General features: G+C 62.4%; 1 protein-coding gene across 2 annotated transcripts in view; it reads right to left on the bottom strand.

Annotated features, from left to right (window-relative positions):
* LOC123828933 (phospholysine phosphohistidine inorganic pyrophosphate phosphatase) overlaps positions 1-22715 on the bottom strand; it is a 69842-nt gene that overhangs the window by 45772 nt on the left and 1355 nt on the right. Inside the window, exons 2-5 of one of the 2 annotated variants that reach the window (XM_045854410.1) lie at positions 12673-12860; positions 9002-9095; positions 2500-2563; positions 1426-1518 (exon numbers count right to left, since the gene is read on the bottom strand). In XM_045854410.1, the coding sequence (XP_045710366.1) occupies positions 1426-1518; positions 2500-2563; positions 9002-9095; positions 12673-12860 (439 nt within the window). Of the gene's footprint in view, positions 1-1425; positions 1519-2499; positions 2564-9001; positions 9156-12672; positions 12861-22715 lie in introns of both variants that reach the window. The other variant, XM_045854409.1, reaches the window with a different exon arrangement.

Here is a 22715-nt window from a genome sequence, read left to right as displayed (position 1 = left end):
GGGGCTGAGCATCGCCTGTGTGCTTCCGGGCCCTTGCCAGGTGTTTTAAAGCGTCGCAAGGCTGTGTCTAAGATAACTTTCTTTTTTGAACGGCACACGACAATAAGAAAGGATACAATAATAGTAAGTCTGCTTTACAATGCAGGAGTTAAAAAAACAGGTGAAGAAAATTGTACTGCAACAATAATTTAAATAAAATTAAATAAATCTAAAAAAAGTAAATGAAAAAAAAACAGGTGAATTCTTTACAAGAAAGGAAAAGGGGTGCTGGCTGGTGGGCCCCGTTGGTTGGAGCGCCGCCCCGCACATCGGAAGGCTGCCGCTTCCACCCCCTGTTGGGGGGTGGGGGCAGACGGGGACACCCGATGGAGGTTCTCTCCACCCCACCCCCAAAGTCAATAAACCTGCTGAATAATGAAGGAGAAGAAAGAAAGGGGGTCGAAGAAGGACTGTGGCAACATCTTGTAGTCGAGGGATCTGGGTGATGAAGAGACATTGGGGGACTCGCTGTGCCACTCTCTCTGCTTTCGTGTGTGTTGGTGTCGTAATCTGTCACACGGTAAGGAGAAAGTCTGCCCTACCTACGAAGCCACGTCATGAAGACACAGTTTATTCACGCCTGCAGTCTTCATCCATCACACACAACCCCGCTGTCTCGGCCAGCCCCACAGGGCGTTTCCGGGGTGTCTCCCGGGGACCCCGAGCCCTGTGTCTCCTGCCGTCTGTGAGCAGCTGGGGGGGGCGGTGAGCACAGGGGCTCCAGACTTCGGTGGCCGTGGCCACCTTCCTCTAGGCACGGAGAGAGACCAGTGCCCAGGACCGGAACCCCCACAGCAAATTCAGGTCCAGCAGCTAGGAGGCCACGGCGGCCGTGCGGCACCGGCCTCGCCACACTGTACCCTGGGGGCAGCCCAAAACAGGCGGCAGGGCTGCCCAGGGCCCGGTTTCCCCAGCAACGCTTCCGGGAAACCTCCAGCTGCAGGGGACCTGGGCAGAGGGGACACTGAAATCAGAACTGCTTTTTGTCTTTTTAAGATGTATGTTCAGAACCCAATGTGTCTCAAAATGGTCATCGTGTAAAGGTGGCAAGAAGCGAGGTTTTATTTCATGCATCTTTTCAATCTTGCTGTGGGCTGTCTTCCCAAACAAAATATTTCCTCTGCACTGAAAGGACTTTTCGGTTCTTAACCTCTGAGAGAAGCAGCCGAGGTCGCTCAGAAAAGCTGTCACAGGCACCTCTGTGTCCCACCCTTAGGCTGAAACTCGTGTAACAGGTTAAATCACTCAGTGGGCCTCCTACCCCGTCTTTTCCCCCCTTTCCAGCCGAACCAGGTCTCGCGGCCGCCTGGCTGACAAGGCTGCCGGAGCCCCCCAGGCCCCCAGCCACGCCGCTGCCACCGTGTGAGCTCCTTGAGGGCGACCTACCTGGCGGGCCTCCACCCCCATCTCCCGCAGGGCAGACTTGAAAAACTCGGGAGACGGCTTCCCCACCACCTCAGCTTGGACTCCGCAGGCGTACTGGAGGAGAGAGGGACACAGCGTGGGTTGGGGACAAGGCAGTGCAGCGCCGACCTGCAGGGAGGGGCTCCCGCGGGAGGGACCCAAGTGTGCGCCCGTGGACCAGGGGCTCCCAGGGGCTCCCAGGGGCAGGGGACACAGGGGCGGGGGACACACCCGACAGGCGAGCGTGGGGATGCCACATCGGGCTGCCCGGGAGGCTCGGGCCCCGCCCCCCGGCACCCCGCCCTCTGCTCAGACACCCACTGGTGGTGGGAGGTGCCCGGCCCACAGCTGGAGAAGTCGCAAGGCATCCTGCTGGCCACCCTGACCGGTGTTCTCACTTGTATTCTTGTTCCTCCGGCTCCCTTCTCCGCCCCACCCTGGCCAGCTCTGTCACGGCCCCTCCAGGGGGGACAAGGCTTGGGCAGCTGCACTTCCTACCCCTCCACCCCTCTCGCCCAAGGGCAGGGAGGCCGGAGCTGATGGAACAGGGAGAGTGGCAGGCGACAGGTGCTGGCCTGGGGCAGGAGCCTAGGCCAGGACCACTGAGCAGGCGAGGGTCAGGGGAGCACCAGAGAGCCGCATCTGGGCCTGGCCTTCCAAGTGCGGGCCGGGGTGGGGGGAGTCCGGAAGGAGTCCCGTCGGACTCGGCGAGCTCAAGGTGCTGCCGGGGAGCAGGGCCAGAAGGAGGCGGACGGCCACACAGACACGGCAGCCGGAGTCCACCAGGGGGGTGGCAGAGGGCACGCTGGGGCGGCCCGCTCAGGTCATCACAGGGGGTTTGGAGGAAAGGGGGGGACTGGAGGACAGAGTGGCCACAGCCACCAGGAGGGTCAAGCTCCAGGGCAGAGCGGTCGCTCAGCATGCAGCCCCAAACTCGAGGGCCTACTCTGACAGCGTGAAAAGCAACTCAAACAGGGAGCACACCCGCTCCTCTGCAAAGACCAGAAACGCCCCAGGCAGCCTGAGGGCTCGGGCGGACGGACCCAGGGCCGGTACCTCGAGTGCCTTCGTGTAGCCGCCGACGTCCAGCATCAGGCCGGAGGTGACCTTGTAGTAGCGTCTGAAACGAGACGAGGTAGGGGGGGCAAGGTGAGCTGGGGGCAGGCGCCGGGCCGGGCCGGGCTGGGGAAACTGCCCCGCCCTGTGCCGGAAGGCCGCTGGGTCGGGGCGTGGGTTGGTCCAGGCGCCACGCCGAGATGGGCCGCCACGCCCGGGCTGGACGCACGGTGGGCCAGCAGCCTGCAGTCAGAACGGCCCCCTGCTGCAGCTCCGTGGGGACTCTGCCACAGAGATTAACGGGGGACCCGAGGGGCGGACGCACGCAGGTGCTAACACAGAGAAAGATGAGAGACCACGGAACCCCCAACCGCTAACCATGAACCCCTAATGGCTGCTGAAGAAGAAAACTCCATCGGCTGCGTGGCGCCCTGCCGCACGGCCTGTTAGCCAGAGGCCGAGAGACATGCCAGGCCCCGCGGGCGCCAGACGCTCTCACGAGAAGACAACCCTGCCTCCCGTCTCACTGGGGACGGGACGGCTGGGCTCTCGGGAGAGCCACTCCCGGTCACCCCCCGCCCCCGCCCACGCCCTTCAAGTCTGGGAGACGTTAAGCCACGTGTGCACGCAGGGCCGACGTGGAGAAGAACAGGGCGTTCTGGCTCCAGAGGTCAGGGCCTCTGTCCACGTCTCTCTCACTGAGGTGCTCAAGCCGTCTGGGCCTCAGTTTCCTAGTCTGTAAAACGGGCCTGAAAACCCCAGGACCTCCTTCATGGATTGGACTGAGGCTTGAACAAGATAACGCATGCCAAGTCCTTAACGTATGCCCAGCACGTGGAAACTGCTCAGAAAACAAAATTAAGAGAATGTTACTGCAAACAACTGTTCGCCCAGACTGAGAACGAGGAATAGGCACGCAGACAGGAGCTGGGGAGGGGGGGAGGACAGGGGTCTCTCCAGCCTGTGGGCCTGGAGGCTGTTCTGCGCCCATCTGCGGGGAGGGAGCTGAGCGAGCTCCCAGGAGCTGCCCCAGGGCCGGGCCCCGCCTCCAGCTCCGCTGCGCCCGGGACTCGACCAGTCCCTCTCTGCCCTGCCGGCCAGCACCTGCGCACCCGGCACTCAGGAGGACGAGTGCTCTCCGCGCTGGGTCTGGGTCGTCTGCACCAGCACCTTGTGGGCTGGCAGCAGGCGGGGCTGCAGGCTTCACCCAAGCCCTTGGCCTTGACAGGGGCCGGTTCCCTGCCACTCACCCCTGCCGGGTGGACCCGGAGCCTGCGGCCCATGTGTGGACGCCGTGGGGGCGTCTCCTGGCCTCAACCCCGGGCCTCCTCCCCAGGGTCCGAGGCCCTGTGCCCTCCGGGGCCCTGCACAGGGACCCGGGCCGGCTGGGACACTGCACGTGCTGAGGAGGGTGCCTGCTATGCAGACGGCACCACCACCCGCTTAGAGCCGGGACCTGCAGGTGCTCCCCCTTTTCAAGGGTGACCCCCAGACACAGGCTATGAGGCTGGTAACGGCCTTCATCTCACACCTGGGATGCAGACAAGCATTCTGCGTTCATGCAGTCCTTTCCCACGTTTCTTTCATTTTTCCCACTTCCACGATAAACACGTTGGAGGGGCGGTTTCCTTGGCTCGGCCCCGAGTTGTGAGGCGGAGCAGAGCACAGCAAAGCGTGGCCGAGGGGGAGGGGGAGACGCCGGTGTGCTGGGTGGGGCCTGTGATCACGGGCGCTGTGGCTGGCTCTGTCAATCAGCTCCCTGGACACGGAGGACACGGCCCCCCACAGCCCTCTGCGGGACTCGGGGGCCCGCCCAGACCCAGGCCCCCCCTCCCGGGACGCCCGGTCTGGTGGGGACGCAGGCAGGTCTGCAGGCTTGTATGAAAGGGCAGGGCAGGGGCGACGGCAGGGGAACCGTGTGCTCTGCGGTCGCTGCTGGACTGGCCGGGCAGCCTGGGGACAGGGAGACAGGAGGGCGTCCCAGAGAAGAAGGACACATCGCAGCCGAGACCTGAAACTGAGGGAGGGGATGGGATGGGATGGGATGGGAGGGTCCAGGCCCGGGAGCCTCCCAAATGGACTGATGGCCCCCCACGGAGGATGGGCGGCTGGGGGGTGGCGGGAGCAGACCCTGCTCTAGGCACAGCCTGTGTCAGGCGCCCCAGGGCCCCTCCCCCCCTCTGCCTGGTGGCCATTGCAGGAAGGGAAGAGGGGGCAGTGGCTAACCCAGAAGCCATAGAAAAAGTCACCAGACCACACCACCCGGCTGCAACAGGCGCAGCTCTGTCTGGAGCTGAGGATTCTGGGGGCCTCTGGCCCAGCGCCCGGGCCTGGCTGGAGAGCGCAGGAGCCGGGGGCACCTCCCCCTCGGGGAAGCCTGCCCGGGACAGCCATGCAGCGCAACTTGTGCCTGTCTCCTGTGCCCGCGTGACTCTCCTCCAAAGGGACAGAACTTTGGACTCTCTTACGTTTAAACTGAGTCCTCAGGGGAGGAGGAAACGGAAAGTGCAGCTTAAAATAGTCAATTAAAACCTTGTCTTTTACACTTGAAACTAATACAAAACAGTATTGAATGGAAACTGTAATGAAAAAATGAAATTAAAAAAGCCCTTGTCTTTGTGATATGAAGTTTTAGAGTCTAAAGAAAAAAAACCTGGCTTCCGAAATAAAAATTAGAAACCTTAATATTTCTTTTCTAACTGAATCTGGGCTTATCGTTATAGTGCCCAAAATATATACATATATTTTTAAATTTCTTATTCATTCAGGAAGACAAGAAGACACCTGTGGGCCATCTGAGAGCTGAAACACGGTTAGAGATACAGTGAATGCAAGTACCTAAGCTACTGTGTTTAAACACAAAGGCCCACGTTACTCCCCAAACGCCAGAGACTCGATACACTGGTCTTCTGCTGCTGGCGTGAGAACCGCAACGGCGGGCCGGCCGGGTCCCGGCCTCAGCCGCAGAGGAGGCCCCGCGGGTGCTGGGGAGCCCGGAGGAAGGCCGGAGGAAGGCCGGAGAGGCCGTCAGACAGATTTTATGCTCTACTCTTCTGCTCTCCCGATTCTTCCGAACAGCCTCCCTTCGAAATGGCCACTTGACCTCTCCTGCAGGAGCCATTAACCTCCCACAGTCCACCGCGTAAACAGCTTAATTTTCTGACGGCGGCATGACAGACGCAATGACAAAGGCAATTCCCGCTCTCGGTCCAAACAGACGCCCGATGTAAATCACTCCGTTTCCAGAGCAGGGCATTCTGCCCCGGGGCGCCCACCGTCCCGCCTCCTTCGGGGCGCGGCCCCGCACCATCCGTGACCCCCACTCGGGCGGGCGTGGCAGCGGCGTCCACGGGGCCTCGGGCCGTCCTGAGACCCTGGGCTGGAAAGCCGTCCTTCCTTTCTCGCTTCTGAGCATCCGACCCGAAGTCAAGTCAGAACCCGTCAAGCTAGCGACCCCGCTCGCTGGCTGCTCATCCGAGAAACAAACAAGCCCGCCACTGAATCGGTTTCGGAAGAGTTACATTTTTTTCTTTTTCAACAACGTATCTATTTGGACTACTACCCATGATCTGGAATAGCTTTCCGTGGTTAGAGACAATTTTATCAAGACCGAGGTGTTCACGTGCACGAGGTATAGCAGAGCTTCTTCGAGATGCTGCTTTCCGGGGACGGCTCGGCCACTGAGGGGTCCCCGAGGACCCAGCCCGGAGCGTCGGCCAGGAAGGCAGCCGGGCTCCCGGCTCTGCAGGGACCCGCACTGCAGGGCGCTGTCAGGTCACCGAAGGACAGCGACAGTGCGTCATGAGTGTCACCCTGCCTGGGCCAAGTGGCCCAGGTATTTGTTTGGTCAAACGTCAGTCTGGATGTGTCCGAGAATGTGTTTCTTGGATGAGATTAACATTTAAATCCGCGGACGGTGAGTAAAGCAGATGGATGGCTGCCCACCAACCACATCGTGGCCGCCTCCGGCCGGTGAGAGCCCTGGGCGGGGCAAAGTCTGACCTCCTTGAGCGAGAGGGAGTCTGCCTTTGGGGTCACGGAGCAACTCAGCCCCGAGTTTCCAGCCCGCTGGCTTGGCCCCACAATCAGTGTCTGTCTGTCTGTCTCTCCCCACCTCTCTCTTCCTCTCTCTCTCTCCCCACCCCGCCTCTCTCTCTCTCTCTCTCTCTCTCTCTCTCTCTCTCTCTCTCTCTCTATATATATATATATATATATATATATATATGCACATCCTGTTGGTTCAGTTTTCCTGGAGAAAACCTCACTAAACAGGACACATTTCATTTGCATGATAAATACACTAGAATATTGTAGTTCCAAATAGATCCTCTCTTTTCTTTCTTGTAATTTCTTTTGTTTGCCTTTTCTGACAGCGACATGGCCACAAGGAAATACTTCTCTACTGTGTGTACAAACAGCGGAAGACAAAGCCCGCTGACTCTGGGGCCCGGAGAGGGAGGCGGTGGTGGGGAGCCGTGGGGGCTGGTGGGTGGGAACCCACGCGGCAGGGGCTCCAGCGAGGCCGCTGTGTGCGTGCCAATGTGGAGCCCAGGGCCAACCAGTCTGATTTTTCAAAAGAACCCAGAAATGGCCGTGGCTGGTGTAGCTCAGTGGATTGAGCGTGGGTTGCGAACCAAAGTGTCGCAGGTTCGATTCCCAGTCAGGGCACATGCCTGGGTTGCAGGCCATGACCCCCAGCAACCACACATTGATGTTTCTCTCTCTCTCTCTCTCCCTCCCTTCCCTTTCTAAAACAAATAAATAAAATCTTTTAAAAAATAAAAAAAACCCAGAAATGAAGATATTCCATGTAAAATCTCCCAATTTGCAAACATGGGCTCCAAAAACTTTAAGAGCTTGCGTGGGGCCACACATCTGCTCCACGGTGTCTCCTCGAGGTGACGTCACAGGCTCTGGCTGGCCTGCTGGCCTGGCCGGCACTTCCTTCGCCTGCGTACGCCTCCACTGCCCACCTGTCCATGAAACCGCCTGCAGGCCAGGGGGCGTGGCGGGACTGAAACGATGCGGAGCACAGAAAACGCTCCCCCAAAGGCAGTGGCCAGATCAAGAGTCCCTCCCTGAGCATTTGAAGAGCTGGCCCTGTGGGGCTTCCCCGCCGCGGGCCCAGGTCCCGTCAGGCATGAGAAGCTGGGGCGGGGTCCAGGGGTCCTTGCAGCTAGGAGAGCCTCCTGGGACCCGAAGTCCCTGGCACCGCTTCTGCGGATGGCAGAATAAGCCTGCTCAGCTCCCTGGAAAGCAATTGGGCACCAAGAAGCTCAAGAACGGCTCAGTGGAATGAGCACAGGCTGCGAACCAAAGCGTCGCAGGTTCGATCCCCAGTCAGGGCACATGCCTGGGTTGCAGGCCACGGCCCCCAGCAACCGCACATTGATGTTTCTCTCTCTCTCTTTCTCCTTCCCTTCCCTCTCTAAAAATAAATAAATAAAATCTTTTTAAAAAGTGGAAATAATTAAAAAAAAAAAGAAGGTCAAGAACGCACCTCATCCAAAACCCCAGGACGCTCACCACGGCCTGACCTTGGCAGCAAACCAGCAGCAACGTAAACGTCCCTCCCTCGGCGTGTGAGGGCCGAGGGCCCCGCAGGGTCCCCCACGCGGGACAACCAGGCCACGGGGCCATCTGGTCAGTGAACGGAAAGCTGTTCACGACACCAAGTGTGTGCCCGGGAGAGGACAGGGGGCCGCACTGGGCAAGGCCTGATGCCGAGGGGGGCACGTGCCCTGGGGACGGCTCGTGCCCAGGGGACCCCCGGGAGGCACACGCGCCCGGGTATGGACGGCTGTTCTCCCCGTGCGCGGGGATGGTGCCTTTTCCTCTCTTTGTGCATCTGCCCACTCCAATTTTTCTTCCACGACCACGTGCCATCTCAGTGGTGAAGGGTGTCAGAAAATAAATAAATAACCGACACGCTCTTGTAAAGAAGGAAATGCTAAACGTTCAGGCAAAAACAGTGGTCACGGACCAGATCCCCGTGTGATGCAGACCACGCTCTACACCCAGGGCCAAGGGGCCGGACCAGACCGGCCCCGGGCCCCCTTCCCCCCGGAGCCCACTTCTCACTGCCTTTCTGCCCCCTCGGCACCACCTCTCAACGCCGGCCACTGTGTCCTGCGCAAGGGCGCCTTCCCACCCTGGGCTCTCAACTCCCGAGGGTCACGCTGGCCCTCTGAGATATCCAAGGGCAACGGCCATCTGCAAGGACCCTCCCCGCCCCTCCCCGTGCCCCTGCCCCTGCCCCTGCCCCGCCTCTCCCAGCCCACGGCCCACAGGGAGGCTTGACCCGCCAGTGCCTGCAGATGTGGGTCTCCTCGAAAACAGAAGAAAGGAAGGAAGAATTGAAGAGAAAAAACAAGATAAGGGAGGGAAAAGGGAGTCGCCCCGCGCCCACCCCTCGCCCACGCTCCCACACCCTTCTCTCCTGGCCTCAGGGAGTCCCAGACCCGCACACACATCCCCCCCCCCCGTCCCGGGGCCGACTCACCCCATCCCCAGCGATATGAGCACGGGGTTTTCCAGCCCCATGAGCACCTGGAAGGCCTTATTCATGTTCTGGTAGGAAAAACTCTCTCCTGCATCTGCAATGACCACACAGTTGGGGTTGGACATGTCGATGTCATTGAATTCTGAGCGGACGTCTGGGGAGAGAGAGAGAGAGAGAGGGATAAAGCCCAGGGCGTCGGGGTTGCCGCCCTCCCTGGCCTGGACACCTCCCATCTGCCACACCTGCCTCTCCCCGCCCCCCCCATGCACTCTCTCTTTCCACTCCCCACCCTGGGCGGTGGAAAGGAAGGGGGGTTGCTCCCATGTCATAGGTGAGGGAATTCCAACGGCCCGCGGTGACAGAGTTTGTCAGGCGAAAGATGGGCATGCTCGGGGGACCCCCACTCCAACATGGGCACTGCCCGGGAGCCCCCTTAGTTCTCTCCCACGGGCCACTAGTGGAACCCACAGCTCTGCCACTAAGAAGGGGGGTCTGCCTGGAGGACAAGTGGATGAAATGAGGCCGCTTGCAGCCTCCACGGAGTCGCCACTGCCGGCCCCAAACTACACGGCCATCAGCGCATGTCGGCCAGACCCCACTGGGGCGGGGGGAGCGAGGTGGGGGGGGTAGGGGGGACCAGGAACGTCCTGAGGAGGAGGAGGAGGAGGAGGAGGAGCAGGGCCGCACCCAGCCCCCTCCCTTCAGAAAGCCTCTTCCTCCTCCTCCTCCCCCACCCTCCCCCACTGTAAATTCCAACAGGAGAGCTGCAGGGTGAACCCGGTCCCCAGCCCTGGGTTCAGCTCCTAGGAAGAAACAGACCCTGGTCTTTCTGGGTTAAAAAACAAACAAACAGAATTCGCCACAAGGACACACCACACCACACCACGCCCACCAGCCAGAGAACTAAAAAGACGGGCGCCACCCAGTGCTGGAGGGGGCCGCGCAGCCGCCACCCGGCAGGACTGTGAAGCGACAGGGCCCCAGAGAAGGGCTGGCGGCCGGTGAAACGGAGCAGGCGCCCCACAGTCACGCCCCCAGGTGTCCGCTCGGAGAACTGTTCCGGACGGTCCGGTTACTTCGGCCTCACGCTGGAAGCAGCCCGGGGGCCGCCCACCGCGGACGGCGGCATGCTTGCTCGCTGAACGCCGCCCTGCGTAGGAAGGAAAGGCCCTGCCGGTACAGCCTGCTGGGGGAAAGGGGCCCCACGTATGAATGGCCACTGTGGGAGGCGGGGGGAGCTCAGCGGGCTGGGCTGCTGGAGCCTACCTGCACCCCCACCCCCAGCCAGGTCTGGCTTCCCACCAGCTGCGGGGGACCCGCTGAGCCCCAGAACATCCTGCCTGCAGAGAGGGGTGTTGTGGGCCCGGGGCCCTGGGCCAACGCCCGGGGACGCTGAGACTGAGCAGGGAAGGTCAGTCACAGGGGCACTGCATGCTAACTGACTGACCTTTAATCACAGCCCAGGAGGCCCCCGGAGCTCCCCCGGGTGACGCCACTGTGCGTGGCCAGTCACGCATCGCTGCGGGGAGAGTTAAGCAAGCCCCGGGCAGCTCTACTGGGTGGGGGGAGGGTGCCTGGAAGGTCGCGCCTGGATTCTCCTGGAGCTTGTCCCAGGCCCCTTCCGGTGGCCGAATGACCATCTGCATTCTTCCCCTGTGGCGACAGCAGCGGGCAGCCGTAGGGACAGCTTGCCCGAGGCCTCCGACCCCTCCGGCAAGTGCTCAGCCTGCAGTGGTCTGGGGGCCCCGACACTACTAGAGGCTGTGTGATTCTATCACCATGACACTCCTGAGGAGGCAAACTTGTTTATAATTTAAAAAAAAGTGCAAACGGTAGGCGCCTCTGAGGGGAGGCGGGACCGACTGGGAGGGGCTCGAAGGAAGTTTCGGGGTGAGGGGGAAGTTCCACATCTTGATGGGGGTTGGGGGTCACACAGATGGGCACATGAGTCAAAACCCTGCAAAAGTGCACTGGGGATGTTCCCGTTGCATGACGGTATATCGATTTTAGATTAAACAACAACAACAACAACAATGATAAACAGCCCCAGCCAGTGTGGTTCGGCTGGCCAGGCATTGTCCAGCAAAGCGAAAGGTCGCCGGTTCGGTTCCCGGTCAGGGCACGTGCCTGGGTTGTGGGTTCAAGCCCAGTCGGGAGGTTTGCATGAGAGGCAAACCGATCAGCGTTTCTCTCTCACACTCCACTTTCTCTCTCTCTAAAAATAAAGAAATAAAATCTCTCTCTCTTCCTCCTGTCCCCTTTCTCTATAGATAAATAAATAAAGTCTTAAAAACAAACTGTAAACAGATACTGACGTCCAGTCAACAGTGTGCTGCAGTGTTTGGGAAAGCGACCCGTGTCTGTGGTTTACTGGGCAATGCACCGAAGGCTGAGCTGGGCGGGTGCACGGAGGGACGGACGGCTGGGTGTGTAACGGAGAAAACAGGAGAGCCTCACTGGTGAAATCAAGGCCACGGGCATACAAATATTCCCAGTAACATTCTTTCAGCTTCGCCATGTGCTGAAAACTTGTCATAGTAAATGCTGAGGAGGAGGGGAAATCCATCAGCAGTCAAACCTGGGGGAAAATTCACGTCTGAAAACACTTCGGGTACATTTCTGGAGACCACGGATGCAGGAGGACAGCTGAGGGGGGCACCGGGCACCCCCCACAGCCTCCCCCAACTCTGTCTGCTTGTCTGACGTGAATCTGCCCCTCTAGGTCCACGCTGAATTCTCGCCTGCCCTCCGGCGGCTCGGTCCCCAGCCGCCTTTGCCCGGAGGAGGGCGTGTCTTCCCCTAGATGTTTCTCTGTGTCTGAGGACTGTTCAGAAGACACTGGCAGGGGTCCTGGATTGCAGAGGAAGGACTCGGAGGAACCTGGTCTCTAAAGGCTGGGCAGCCACCCTCGGTGGACACCGGAGCCACGGAGTGGACGCCGGGGCCTCGCAGGGAGCACCGGCCGGTCGGGGGCCCCCACTCCAGCTGGGACGCAGAAAAGCACGCCGGCCTCAGTGAGCAGTCTGCAGACGAGAAGGCCAACAGTGGAGGAAGAAGGAGAGAGAGGCAAGGACGGGGAAGTGTCCTGGGTGCTGAAGCACTGCTTAGGGCTCCGCTTCCTAAACATCCCGAGGCAGCAGGCAACACTGCCCCTTCCCTCCGGCCCAGAGAACCCCCCACCGAGGGCCAGGGCGGCTCTTCCCTCGCCCTGGGACTGCTCAGGGTGCACACGCTGTGCTGTCCACCACGGGCAGGGCTGGCTCCCCAAACACGGTCCGGGCTGCGGGTGCGGGAGGTCAGAGCCGTCCAGTCCTCAGCCTCCCTCCCTCCTTGCACACCGCCCCCTCCCACCCCGCGCACACACCCCAGGAGCTAGGATTTTACCCCCCACGGTGCCCTGCCCCCTCGGTCTATTCTGGATCAGACAAGGACAACGCAGGCTCTGCCCCGAGGAGCCATCTGGGACCGGCGGCCCCTCTGGCGTGAGGCCAGGGATGACGCGGCCCCGGGAGATTCCAGCCCACGGGCCGTGAGTGCTGGCGGCAGGGGCCAGGGGTTACACCGCGTCCTTCCTCGTGGTTTGGCCCAGGTGAGAGGGGTGCTGTCCCCCAGCCCCCACCCTGAAAGGGGCACCTTCACCCCACCGGGTCCCCGGGGCCGGGCGGGCCTACCGTCGTGGACAAGCAGGTGTGGCCGGAGGCCTCGCTCCTTCAGGATGCGACAGGCGGCTGGGGGCGGGGCGGTCACCTCGCTCTCGGAGACGTCGAAGCCCAGGTGGCGAAGCTCTGCCACCAGGTGTCGGCGGGACTTCTGAGACTCGTTGGTGCAGAACCTCACCTTCAGCCCCGACCGCTTCAGTCTGGAGGTGCGAGCAGGTGGAGGCCGCCGTCACCAGGCAGGGTGTGCAGCCTCGGGGGGAGGGGGCTACACAGATGCTTCTCCACGGGCGCCTGGTACGATCCCGGGGCCAAGTCCCTGAGGTCCCCGAGGTCCCCGAGGTGGGCCTGGACAGACCCCACAGTATTTGGGTTGGTGTTTCTGAGTGGAAGCAGACCTTTCCAGGGGACCTGACCAGTCCCTCGACTGCCCTCCTCCTCATCGCCCCTGCGCTTGGCGCACCTGAGACTCCCCAAGGTTCCACCTGACCTTTGCCCACGCCTCCCTTCCCACCTGGGACGCGTCCCCAGTCCCGCTGCCTGGGACCTTCCGCCTCTCCACACCTTCTCCCGGCTTCGGAGACCCACGGGACACCTGCCTCCACACACGTCCCACCTGGCCTGGCTGGGGGTCAACCTCTGAACCTTGCAGCACTCTCTCTGGACCTTTCCACGGTAACTAGCACCCGCACGCTGCGTCTGAACCACGCACACCTAATTAACGCTGGGTGTGTGTTTCCCCAAAAAGGCAAAGGCCGAGGGAGCACACAGAGGTGTGTGCCTTATCGGGGTCCCCTGTGTGCTCTGTGAGGTGGGGAAGGGTCTGCTCAGCTGACCTCAGCCCCCCACGCGCCGTGCAGGGCACGGCACACAGCAGGCCCCTGGCAGGTGCTGGCTGAATGGCTGATGGGTGCAGAGTCCAAATGACGGCCGGGGAGGGGGACCCGTCCTCTGGACCACACCGACTGCTCGCCCGGGGGTGTCTCGGGCCTGCGGCCCCCCCACGGGCCCTGACGGGAGCGGACAGCACCCGATGTGGAAACGCACACCGCCACGCTCCCACGGGCCTGCAGGCCCCCGGGCACCGGAGCCGACAGGGGTGATCGGGAAGGAGTCTGAGGGGCTGCCGGCGACAGGGTAGACGCAGACCCGGAGGCTGACAGCGTCTTCACCAACAGCCCAGGCGACGCGGTCCTCCCTTTCTTAGTATTTGTCTTTCCTAATCAGAGGGTTATGAATTATCAATTATGCTGAGTGGTTAATTGCCCTTCATAAAGACAGCTTTTGTATTTTTAATGAGGCAGTTAATTATTGTAACTAATAGCATCACCTTGTACGTTATGGAACAAACCTTCATTGATTGGCGCCCAGAACGTGCGATTCACACCCAAGTTAATGGAGCTGCTGAGCGAGGAGGTGCCGGGGGTGCCGGGGGACTAATTAATGCTAATGAGTCACGATGTGACCTTCTCAGAACAGCGAGCAGCCCGTGGGACCGCGAGAGGACCGTGCCTCCCATCTGCTGCTCCAACCGCAACTTCCGGAGCCCGTGAAACACCAGAACCCACTTCGGGGCGCCTCCGCCTCGGGTCTCCTTCACCTCGGGTCTCCTTGGAAAAGCAACCGAGGTTCGGGCCCCCCCCCCCGCCCCCCGCCCACAACATCCCGAGTCCCCGGAACAGGGGAGGGTTCATCAGTCCCCGAAAAGCCTGCTGGGAAAAGCTGGGGGGAAGTGCTTGCCCTGGGGGCCTGTCCGTTGGGGCCCCAACCGCCCACCCCCTTTTGAAGCGTCACCACTCGGGACCAGCCCCAGGTCCTCTCTTCGTTTTTCTTAGTCACTGAGAATAATAATATCAGGGGTCATTACTATTGTTAACATGGTGACGCGTGAGTATGTTACCCTGAGTCTCGATTTTGTCCCCTCCCTGAGGGCAGAGTTGGTGGTCCCTACATCCACGCCCAGGGCCAGGTGCCCGGTGGGCGAATGACTCTCACTGAGCCCGTGCGGACGGAGTAAACCCCATCCCAGGGACGAGAACACAGAGGCTCCAGACACCCACAAGGTCACACGGCTCGCAGGTGGCGTGCGACAGCCCTGGCGCATTCCTGGTACGGAAGCACCGTGCCCAGCAAGGCCCAGCAGCCCAGGAACAGCTCTTCCTGCCGGCAGGGAAACTGACACTCTCCAGGTGAGCAGGGGTGTGCACGGGGCACACCTGGGCGTGCACCGGGGACAGAAAGCGTGAGACGTTGGGTCAGCACTGAAGGTGAGCCCCTGAGTGGCTAACGCTGTGGCCTGAACTGTGTCCAATGAGGTCAAGGGTGGGGACGTGCTAGGACAGGATTGGCGTCCTTCTAAGAAAAGACACCAGCGATCTCTCTCTCTCTCTGCACAAAGGGGCGGCCAGGTGAGGCCACGGCGAGAAGGTGGATGCCCACCATGCAGGAAGAGAACTCCCACCAGAGCCGGCCCGGCTGGCACCTGGGTCTTTGGACGTGTAGCTTTCGGAACTCCGGGAACATGCAATTGTGGTTGAAGCCCCCAGGGCGAGTTGTTGCTGTGGCCGCCCAAACCCACTCAGACAGCCAAGGAGCCACACCCTGGCAGCTCTTAGGGGGTCACAGATGGGGCCTCAGGAGGCCAGGAACAGGAGCATTCAGAGGGTCGGGAGAGCCCAGGCCAGGCTTGGCCTCAGGGCCGCCACGCAGCCTGCAGGGCACCCCCCGCCCGGGGAGTGAATCCAGGGGTTTCAGCTCCGGGGACAGGCCCAGCTCCAGCTCCAGGACGGGCCACCGTATCGCCCCAACACCTAAAACCTGGGGACAGCGGGCCTACTGCAGGGCTCCCCCAGCCCAGAGTGGGGCTCTGGCCAGACAGCCCCCGAGACCACAGCCGCGGCCTCAGCCGGCTGCCCCCTCCCCAGGAGCCCCGTGGGGGTCCTCTGGCTTCCAGCGGCCACACCAGATCTTCGGACTGACCTCTACCTCACCCTGGCCCGGGCAGGACAACCTCTGAGTGACAGCGCCGTCGCCGGGGGCAATTACCGTGCGTCGCAGGAACTGGTCCCTTGCAAATCACCTCGGACCTCACACATCTGCTGGCTGTCGCATCTGCCAGGGGCGCTCACCCGAAAATAATGGAAGCCCTCTCATTACTTGCCGCAGCAGGTGGGGCGCCGGCCGGCGCCCGGACACCCGGATTGACCTTGGCTCGGCTCCACGGCCTGCCGCCCTTCGGCTCGCCACAGGGGGGCCCGCGGGGGCGGGGGGAGGGAGCCAGGCGGGGGTGAGGGAGAGGGCTGCCCAATGGGACTCGGTCCCCACCCCTGGCTCTCAGAACCATCACCTTCGGCTGACCTCCGGGCCCCTCTCGGCGCCCTGCGTCTGCCCGCACCGCCCAGTCCTCCTCACCTTTCAAGGCCTGGCTCCCACGTCCCTTCCTCCAGGAAGGCCCCAGGCGCCCACCCTGCCCAGGCTGAGCCCGTCTCCCCGTGCACGGCTCTCGCAGCCCTGGAGGCTGTTCCTGGCATCGGCACCTTCGCCCCCCGCCCCGTTTCTCCACCCTGCTCGCTGCCCGCCCCTCCTGCCAAACCGCTCACGGTGGGACGCCCACCCCACCTCACCCACCCTGCCCCAGCCACCCCGCTACCCAGCAGGCTGTGCGGAGGGTCTGGGAGACCAGGCCAAGCATGACAGCCATTCCCCGACCTCCCACCCAGGAGAAGAGACCCCCACAGACAGTGGCGGGGAGGCCTCGGCTAAGTGGGCTCCTGGGTGGGAAGGTGAGGCCACAGCCGCAGGTCACACTTGGGGTGGCAAATGACATGAGTGCCCACTTGCCTCCTTTGACCCCTGGGCCGGTCTTCAAAGAGCCGCGTGAGGCCTTCGGGCCCGCCTGAGCTGGAGTTCTGTCCTCCCCCAGGGCCGGGGCTGCTTCTACTCCCTCCCGGGTGAGGGGGCAGGAGAAACTCACCCCAGGAGGAAGGGGGGGCAGGGGGGCATTTCCCCTCATTCCTGCCTCCTTGACCCACCAGCCTGCTCGACCCCTGGGGCCACAACTCACGACGTGACCTGGTGGGGTGGGGGGTCCTTATTACTACCAGAATGGGAACCACTGCTGGTAAGTAAAACTCTGTGCCTCGGTTTCCTGGGAGAGGGACGGGGCATGCACAGCACCTCCTGGGGCCGCTCTGAGTGGCCGCAGCGCCCGACCTGGGCCCTCAGGGATGGCCAGCCCCCGTCCCCCGGCGGCATCGAGGCCTGTGGCGAGGCAGGGCTCTGCCAACCCTCTGGGACCCTGGGGTCTTCGGCGCGTCCCTTCGGCAAGCCCCCGGAATGGAAAACGCACGTTTGGAGAAACAGAACCTGCAAAGCGCTGCTTTGTTCTAGGAAGTCGCATTTTTGAACAGAAGGTCGGACGGAAGGAAGCCCCGGGTCAGAGCAGCGCGGGTTCTGCAGGAGAAAAGTACAGGCACCCGTGCACCCTGAGGGGTTCTGGGAGGGTCCGGACCCAGCCCCCCGAGTGCCCCAGGAGGTGTCTGCTTAGGGCCAGGGAGCCACGGGCTTCTCCCCCCACCCCGGGAAGGGGGTCTGCCCCCACCCCACGCACACGCCCTTGGCTGAGCAACTATGGGCCAGACTCGGGGTCCTTGAGCCCCAGCCATGACATGGGCTAATGGCAGCACCTGGCCTTCCGGCCAGCTCTCCAGGGTGGGCACCGGAGACACGCCGAGAGCCCTCCCAGGTGCTGGCGTCACCACGGGACCGAGAACGCCGACGGGCACCTGTGACGGCCTCTGCTGGGGGCTCCAGCCACACCTCCCCCTTCTCCCTGCTGACCCACGGGGCAGACCTCCCCATGGGCCTGACGGCCCTGCTCCGCCCACCCAGGAGGGGCCCCCGCCCCCACTCGCTGGCTGACACTGCCGGACATTGTCGTCAGAGTCCAGGCAAGAGACGGGGGCCAAAGTCTGGACAGAGAGAGAACACAGGAGGTGGTGATGTAGATGGCTGGACCTTGGATGGGCCTGAGCCCTGGCCAGCCAGCCAGTGACCTCATATGGGGACAGTGCTGAGGGCAAACAGACGTGGGGCAGCCCCAGAGCCAGGGCCCTCGGGAGACACACGGCACACCTTCCCCGTGCCCGTGACCGCCTCCCCTGGCGGCAGCGTCCTCTCTCCGACCTGCCCAGGCCTCTCAGCGCAGGTCCCACTGACGTGCCGCCACTTCCTGTCTATTTATAAACACAGCTTAGGATCAGGAGCAGGGCGTCTAGAAGCCAGTGGAGACCTTGGAGACCCTGCACCCTAGTGGCCCGTTTCCCAGGGGAGGAGACACGAGGCGCCCACCGGCACGTCTCGGAAGTCACGGGTTATTTAGACCACTCCCCGGCCTTGCACCAGCGGCCGACAGCCCTCCCTCCCTCCCTGAGAGGCGGCATAGGCTGGTCCAGGACGGGGCGCCAGCCGCCAGGGACCGAGGCCAGGCGCTCCCAGAGTAAGGGGGGAGCCTGGCTGGGGCGGCAGACACACCCGTGGCACCTCCACCACCTCCCACCGAGTAACCGAGGCCCGTCACCTGGCCCTCTCCAACCTCAGTCTCCACATCTGTCAAATGGGGCAGTGGGCGTAGCTCCTGATGGGGCTGCCGTGAACACTTTACATGGCAAAGGAGAAGCACCTGGCACACTGCACATACTCAGTGAGATGCTCGCTCTCTCTTCCTTCTTCTCTCTCTAAAATCGAGAAACATATCCTCAGATGAGGATTAAGAAAACAACAACAGCCCCTGGCAGAGCTGAGTGAGTCTGTTTAGAGTGCATGTCAAGTTCAACAATGAAGACACGGTCACTGGCTGAAGAGCCACCTCTTTCCCTGATCCGACACCAAGGCCGCCCAACGCTCTTCAGCCCCCGGACCGAACAAGCAAAATGCGGGCTTAGGAAAAACCGTCTCACGTAGTCGCTCTCACAGGTGGGAAACTGAGGCTTCTCCAAAAGGCCACGGGAATGGCCTGAGACCAGGACCACGGGGCGGGGAGGGCTCCCAGTCGGGAGGGGCTTCCTACTAGGAGCGGCATCATCAGGCAGACGGTCCTTCTGCCCCAGGACCCCACCCCGGCGGGCCCTCGGCCTCCACGGAGGTGGGGGGGCCCTCCCGGCCCACCGAGGTCGAGGTCAGGAACCCAGTGACACGGGAGCCGGGGTGCATCACAACATCCCCTGTGCTTTTGGGGGAACGGAGGGGAAGGCTGGAGGGCCCACCAGGTCACCCTGAGGAAATGACGGAGACGGGGCTGGTGACGAGGACTCGGACCCGGGACTCCGAGTTCACGCGCCGGAGGGGATGTGCCGGAAGGTGGCCACCCACGGCTTCTGAAGCTGAAACAGTAAAGGGATGAGGACGCACCGCCGGGAATCGAGCAGCCCGCCCTCACCACCCCTCCCGTCTCTGAAGACAGCCGTCCACCCCCACCCCCAAGTAAATGACAGCCCCGGTGACAGGACAGGACATTCTCAGCACACGTCCCTTGTCCAAAGTCCAGGTTGAGTCAGGAAGGCTCCCGTTGGCCTAAACAAACTCAAACAAGTGCTGTCCCCAAGATACCCTTGGGGCCCCCCCGCAGGTGCGGGGCCACGTGTGGGGGGACGGGATGAAGCAACACCGGTGACGGAGAGGCTCCTGACCGCCCACAGTCCCTAGAAGCCGTCAGTGTTGCCACTCCTGGGGACCTGTGTACCCAGGGCTAGCCGGTGCCGGCGTGGCCCAGCATGGAGGAGGGGGTGGGCCCAAGTCTGCGGTGGGCTGGCCAACTCCTCCGGACCGGCGCCCCGGCCCTGCTACCCTTGGCTCCCGGGCCCGCTGGGGGTGGGGGGGGCTGACTTTGAACGGGGGGCCTGGGGCTCCCGGGGCACCGTGGGCTGCAAGAGGCCCCCCTTGGAAGGATGGGGGGCCCCTGTGGGGGTGCCAGGTGGGAATTGCTTTATGAGTCCGCCCTGGGCTGGGGAAGAGCCTGCTTCCTTCCGGCCCCAGAAGGGCCTGGCTGGCCGGCTGGCCAGCAGATGTGCTTTAGGGGCCGGACAGGAGGCAGTAAAGGCCCACTGGCCTTTCACATGCAGATGCCTCGGGCCGGCCTCTGTGCCGGAGCCCTGCCGGGCCGGCCCTGCCTCCGAACAGCTCTCCAATAAAGGGCCCGCTGGGGAACCCAGGCTGGGTGCAGATGTCCCGTGGCCACGCCCGCCCACGGGTCCCGGCGCAGTGGAAGGGGCCCGCCCAGCCAGCGCCGCCCCCGGAGCTCCAAGGAGGGACCACAGCTCTGGGGGACAACAAGGGGCAGGGTCATCACAGTCTCAGGAGCCCGGGGCCTCCTGTTCGCCCATCTGGGGCACTGCAGGACCAGATGACACCCTCAGACTCTGGCCCTCACACCCCTCTCCACCCCCGCCCCACTCCCGTTTCCTGGCTTCTGCTTCCGACACCAGCCAGAATCTGGGCGCTTTCTACACTGGTCCCCCCACACTGGACTGCACCTTCGAGGGGCTGGGACGACCATCCGTCCAGGTCACTGCCGGTGCCCGCAGCAGTGTGTTTAGGACGGCAGAAGTGCCCAGAGGACACACGTGTCGGGTGCGGGAGTGAACTGAGGCCGCGCGGTGTTGTGGGGAAAACCCGGCTCCGGAGCCGGGCAGGTCCGGGGCCAGTCCTGGCAGTTCCTGAACCTCGCAGCCTCGGCCCCACTCTGCAAAGGGGGGCACACCCATCCCAGCGCTGCCTCTGAAGGCAGCAGGTGGGGTCCCGCACCTGCCTGGTGCGGGACAGGCCTCCCTCCGTGATGGCGACAGCTGTTGTTGTGGTGGACGTTGTTTTAAAAAGCAGAGTCCATGCTCCCCTGGCGCTCTGTCCCCGAAAGGTGGAAACCTTTCCGAAAATCTGAGGTCAGCCGTCACCGCAGAAAATGTGGGAGGAAGGGCGCTGAACTGCTCCCCCACCCCCCAGGGGTTCCCAGAGCAGAAGGTGCTGTCAGGGAACCCGTGGTGCAGGGGAGCTGCCGTGGGGGTGAACTCTCCCCCGAGACCTGGGGTCATCCACTGCCACCCCCCTGCCCCCCCACCCATCAGCAGCAGACGTCCTCACCCCTGAGGACGTCCTCCTCCGAGAGCTCCCGGGAGAACCCAGAGCAGCCGCGCATATCAAGGAGGCCACAGAGTGTGAGGTGCAAACAAACCTCACTGGTGTGGCTGCCAAAACTTACAAGAAGCGGCCCAATGCCCTGGCTGGCGCTGTTCGCCTCGGCAAACAGGCCAGTTCTGTGGGTTCCCGGTGAGAGCCCTCTCTGGGCTCAGCTGCCAGGAGAGGGAAAGTGTGCCCACCACCAGCATGTCTGAAACACCCCCCCAGAAAGCCCCCAAAGCAGGTGCGTTTTACTGGGGGGACGTGTCCCGAACTGCACTCATTGCCACCAGGGCTGGGCTTCACCCAGGCCCCGCAGGACCTGCATGGAGCACAACCCATGCGGCTGGACCTGCGTGGAAGGCCCAGCCTGTAAAGAGCCAGCAGAGGAGCTGCAGAGGGAAAGGGACACAGGGGGACTTCGGGGGCCCTGCGGTGCAAGGGGCCCAGGTTATGTGAGAACTGGGAGGCTCAGGGACTTCGTAAGGGAACCATCCCCATCCCCCTCCCACCCGAAGTCCGGGAGCAAGTAGGTGTGAGGGGGCAGAGGGGGAGGAAAAGAGTCACCAAGGTTGCTGTCAAGTTCCTGGTGGGCAGGGGACAGGTGTGGGGTCTTGGGCCCGTGTCATGGAAGCCCAGGGTGTTTCGGAGGGACCGAGCCATGAGTTCCCCAGGCCCCCGGGCAGCACCATAACGTCCGCCGGGGTGACAGGCACTGCGTCCCTTCACCGCAAAGAACCGACTGCGAGGGCTCTGGGGAAGGCGGCTCCGTGCTCTCAGCGGCTCCGTACCTGCCTGGGACGCGTTCAGCACTGTCGTTACCTCGCTGCTAGATGTACACCCCCCGCTGGACACACCTGCCCGAGATGCAGCAGATCTAAACAACACCCTCCCGAGGATCAGTGCAGAGCCCACGCGGGAACACCCTCCTTAATGCCACACTCTGCAGTCTGTGCCTTTCTCGGGAGAGAGAAGCCCCCGGCCTTTCTCATTCTCCCGGAAAGGATTCTGCGTACAGGTCTAACACAGCAGTGAGGGGCCAGGCAGACCTGGGTCCCCACGGCCCCTGGGTTATTCCAGCACAGACCCCGCAGGCTCTGAGCCTCGGCTGCTGTAGCCGATAAAGGGAGATAACCGCAGCCCGCCCGCCCAAACCCCGGGCTGTTAGGGGGACTAAATGAGATAGCGAGAGGAAGGCAGGAATGCCTAGCACACAGTAGGCGCTCTGGAGAACAGCCACCTCTGCTGTTGCTGGTAGACCCCTGGAGGCTCACCTGCCTGGGCGTGGGGTATACCGGACCCAGTTACTCCCTGGAAAACAGCTCAGCCGGCAGCCCTGCCCTTTCCAAGGCCATTGCTGAAGCCATTCTGTGCTTGCTACTCAGAGAAGGAGGACGGAGGGACCAAGGCTCTGCCCACGTCCTTGAACCGCTTCACAGGGTTTTTAGAGGCCACGGGGACCCTGCCACAGTGACAGGGACTGACAAGCCTGAGTGTCAGTGAGGACATGGACCGTGGGGCCTATGGCCAGCTGAACTGGTCTTCACAATGTCCCAGGCAACCTCCTGTTTTCATCTGATACTTAGACGGTTTCACGTGTACATTTACATTTCTTTCAATCTCAAGTCAAATCACACGACACTCCCGCCTAAAATCTTCAGGGCCGGCCCACTGTTCCTTCTGCTGGGAATTCACGACCTCCGCCCCTTGACCCAGAACGCCCTTCTCACCCTTGGGTCAGCCCAATGCCTCCTCCTCGGAGCCCTCCCGGACCCCTCCCTAGCGCAGGCGGCCCCTCTCTGTCACCCTCTCTCAGCACCCATTTTCTTCCTGCCCCTTATGCCAACCCGGGGACTTGGGGGCTCCTCCGTGTCCAGACACCAGCCCCA

The sequence above is a fragment of the Phyllostomus hastatus genome, unplaced genomic scaffold, assembly GCF_019186645.2.
Source record: "Phyllostomus hastatus isolate PE091 unplaced genomic scaffold, TTU_PhHast_1.1 phas_scaffold_1066, whole genome shotgun sequence".
Taxonomy (NCBI): Eukaryota; Metazoa; Chordata; class Mammalia; order Chiroptera; family Phyllostomidae; genus Phyllostomus; species Phyllostomus hastatus.
Note: the sequence above shows the minus strand (reverse complement) of the source record. Positions and strands in the feature narration are given on the sequence as shown.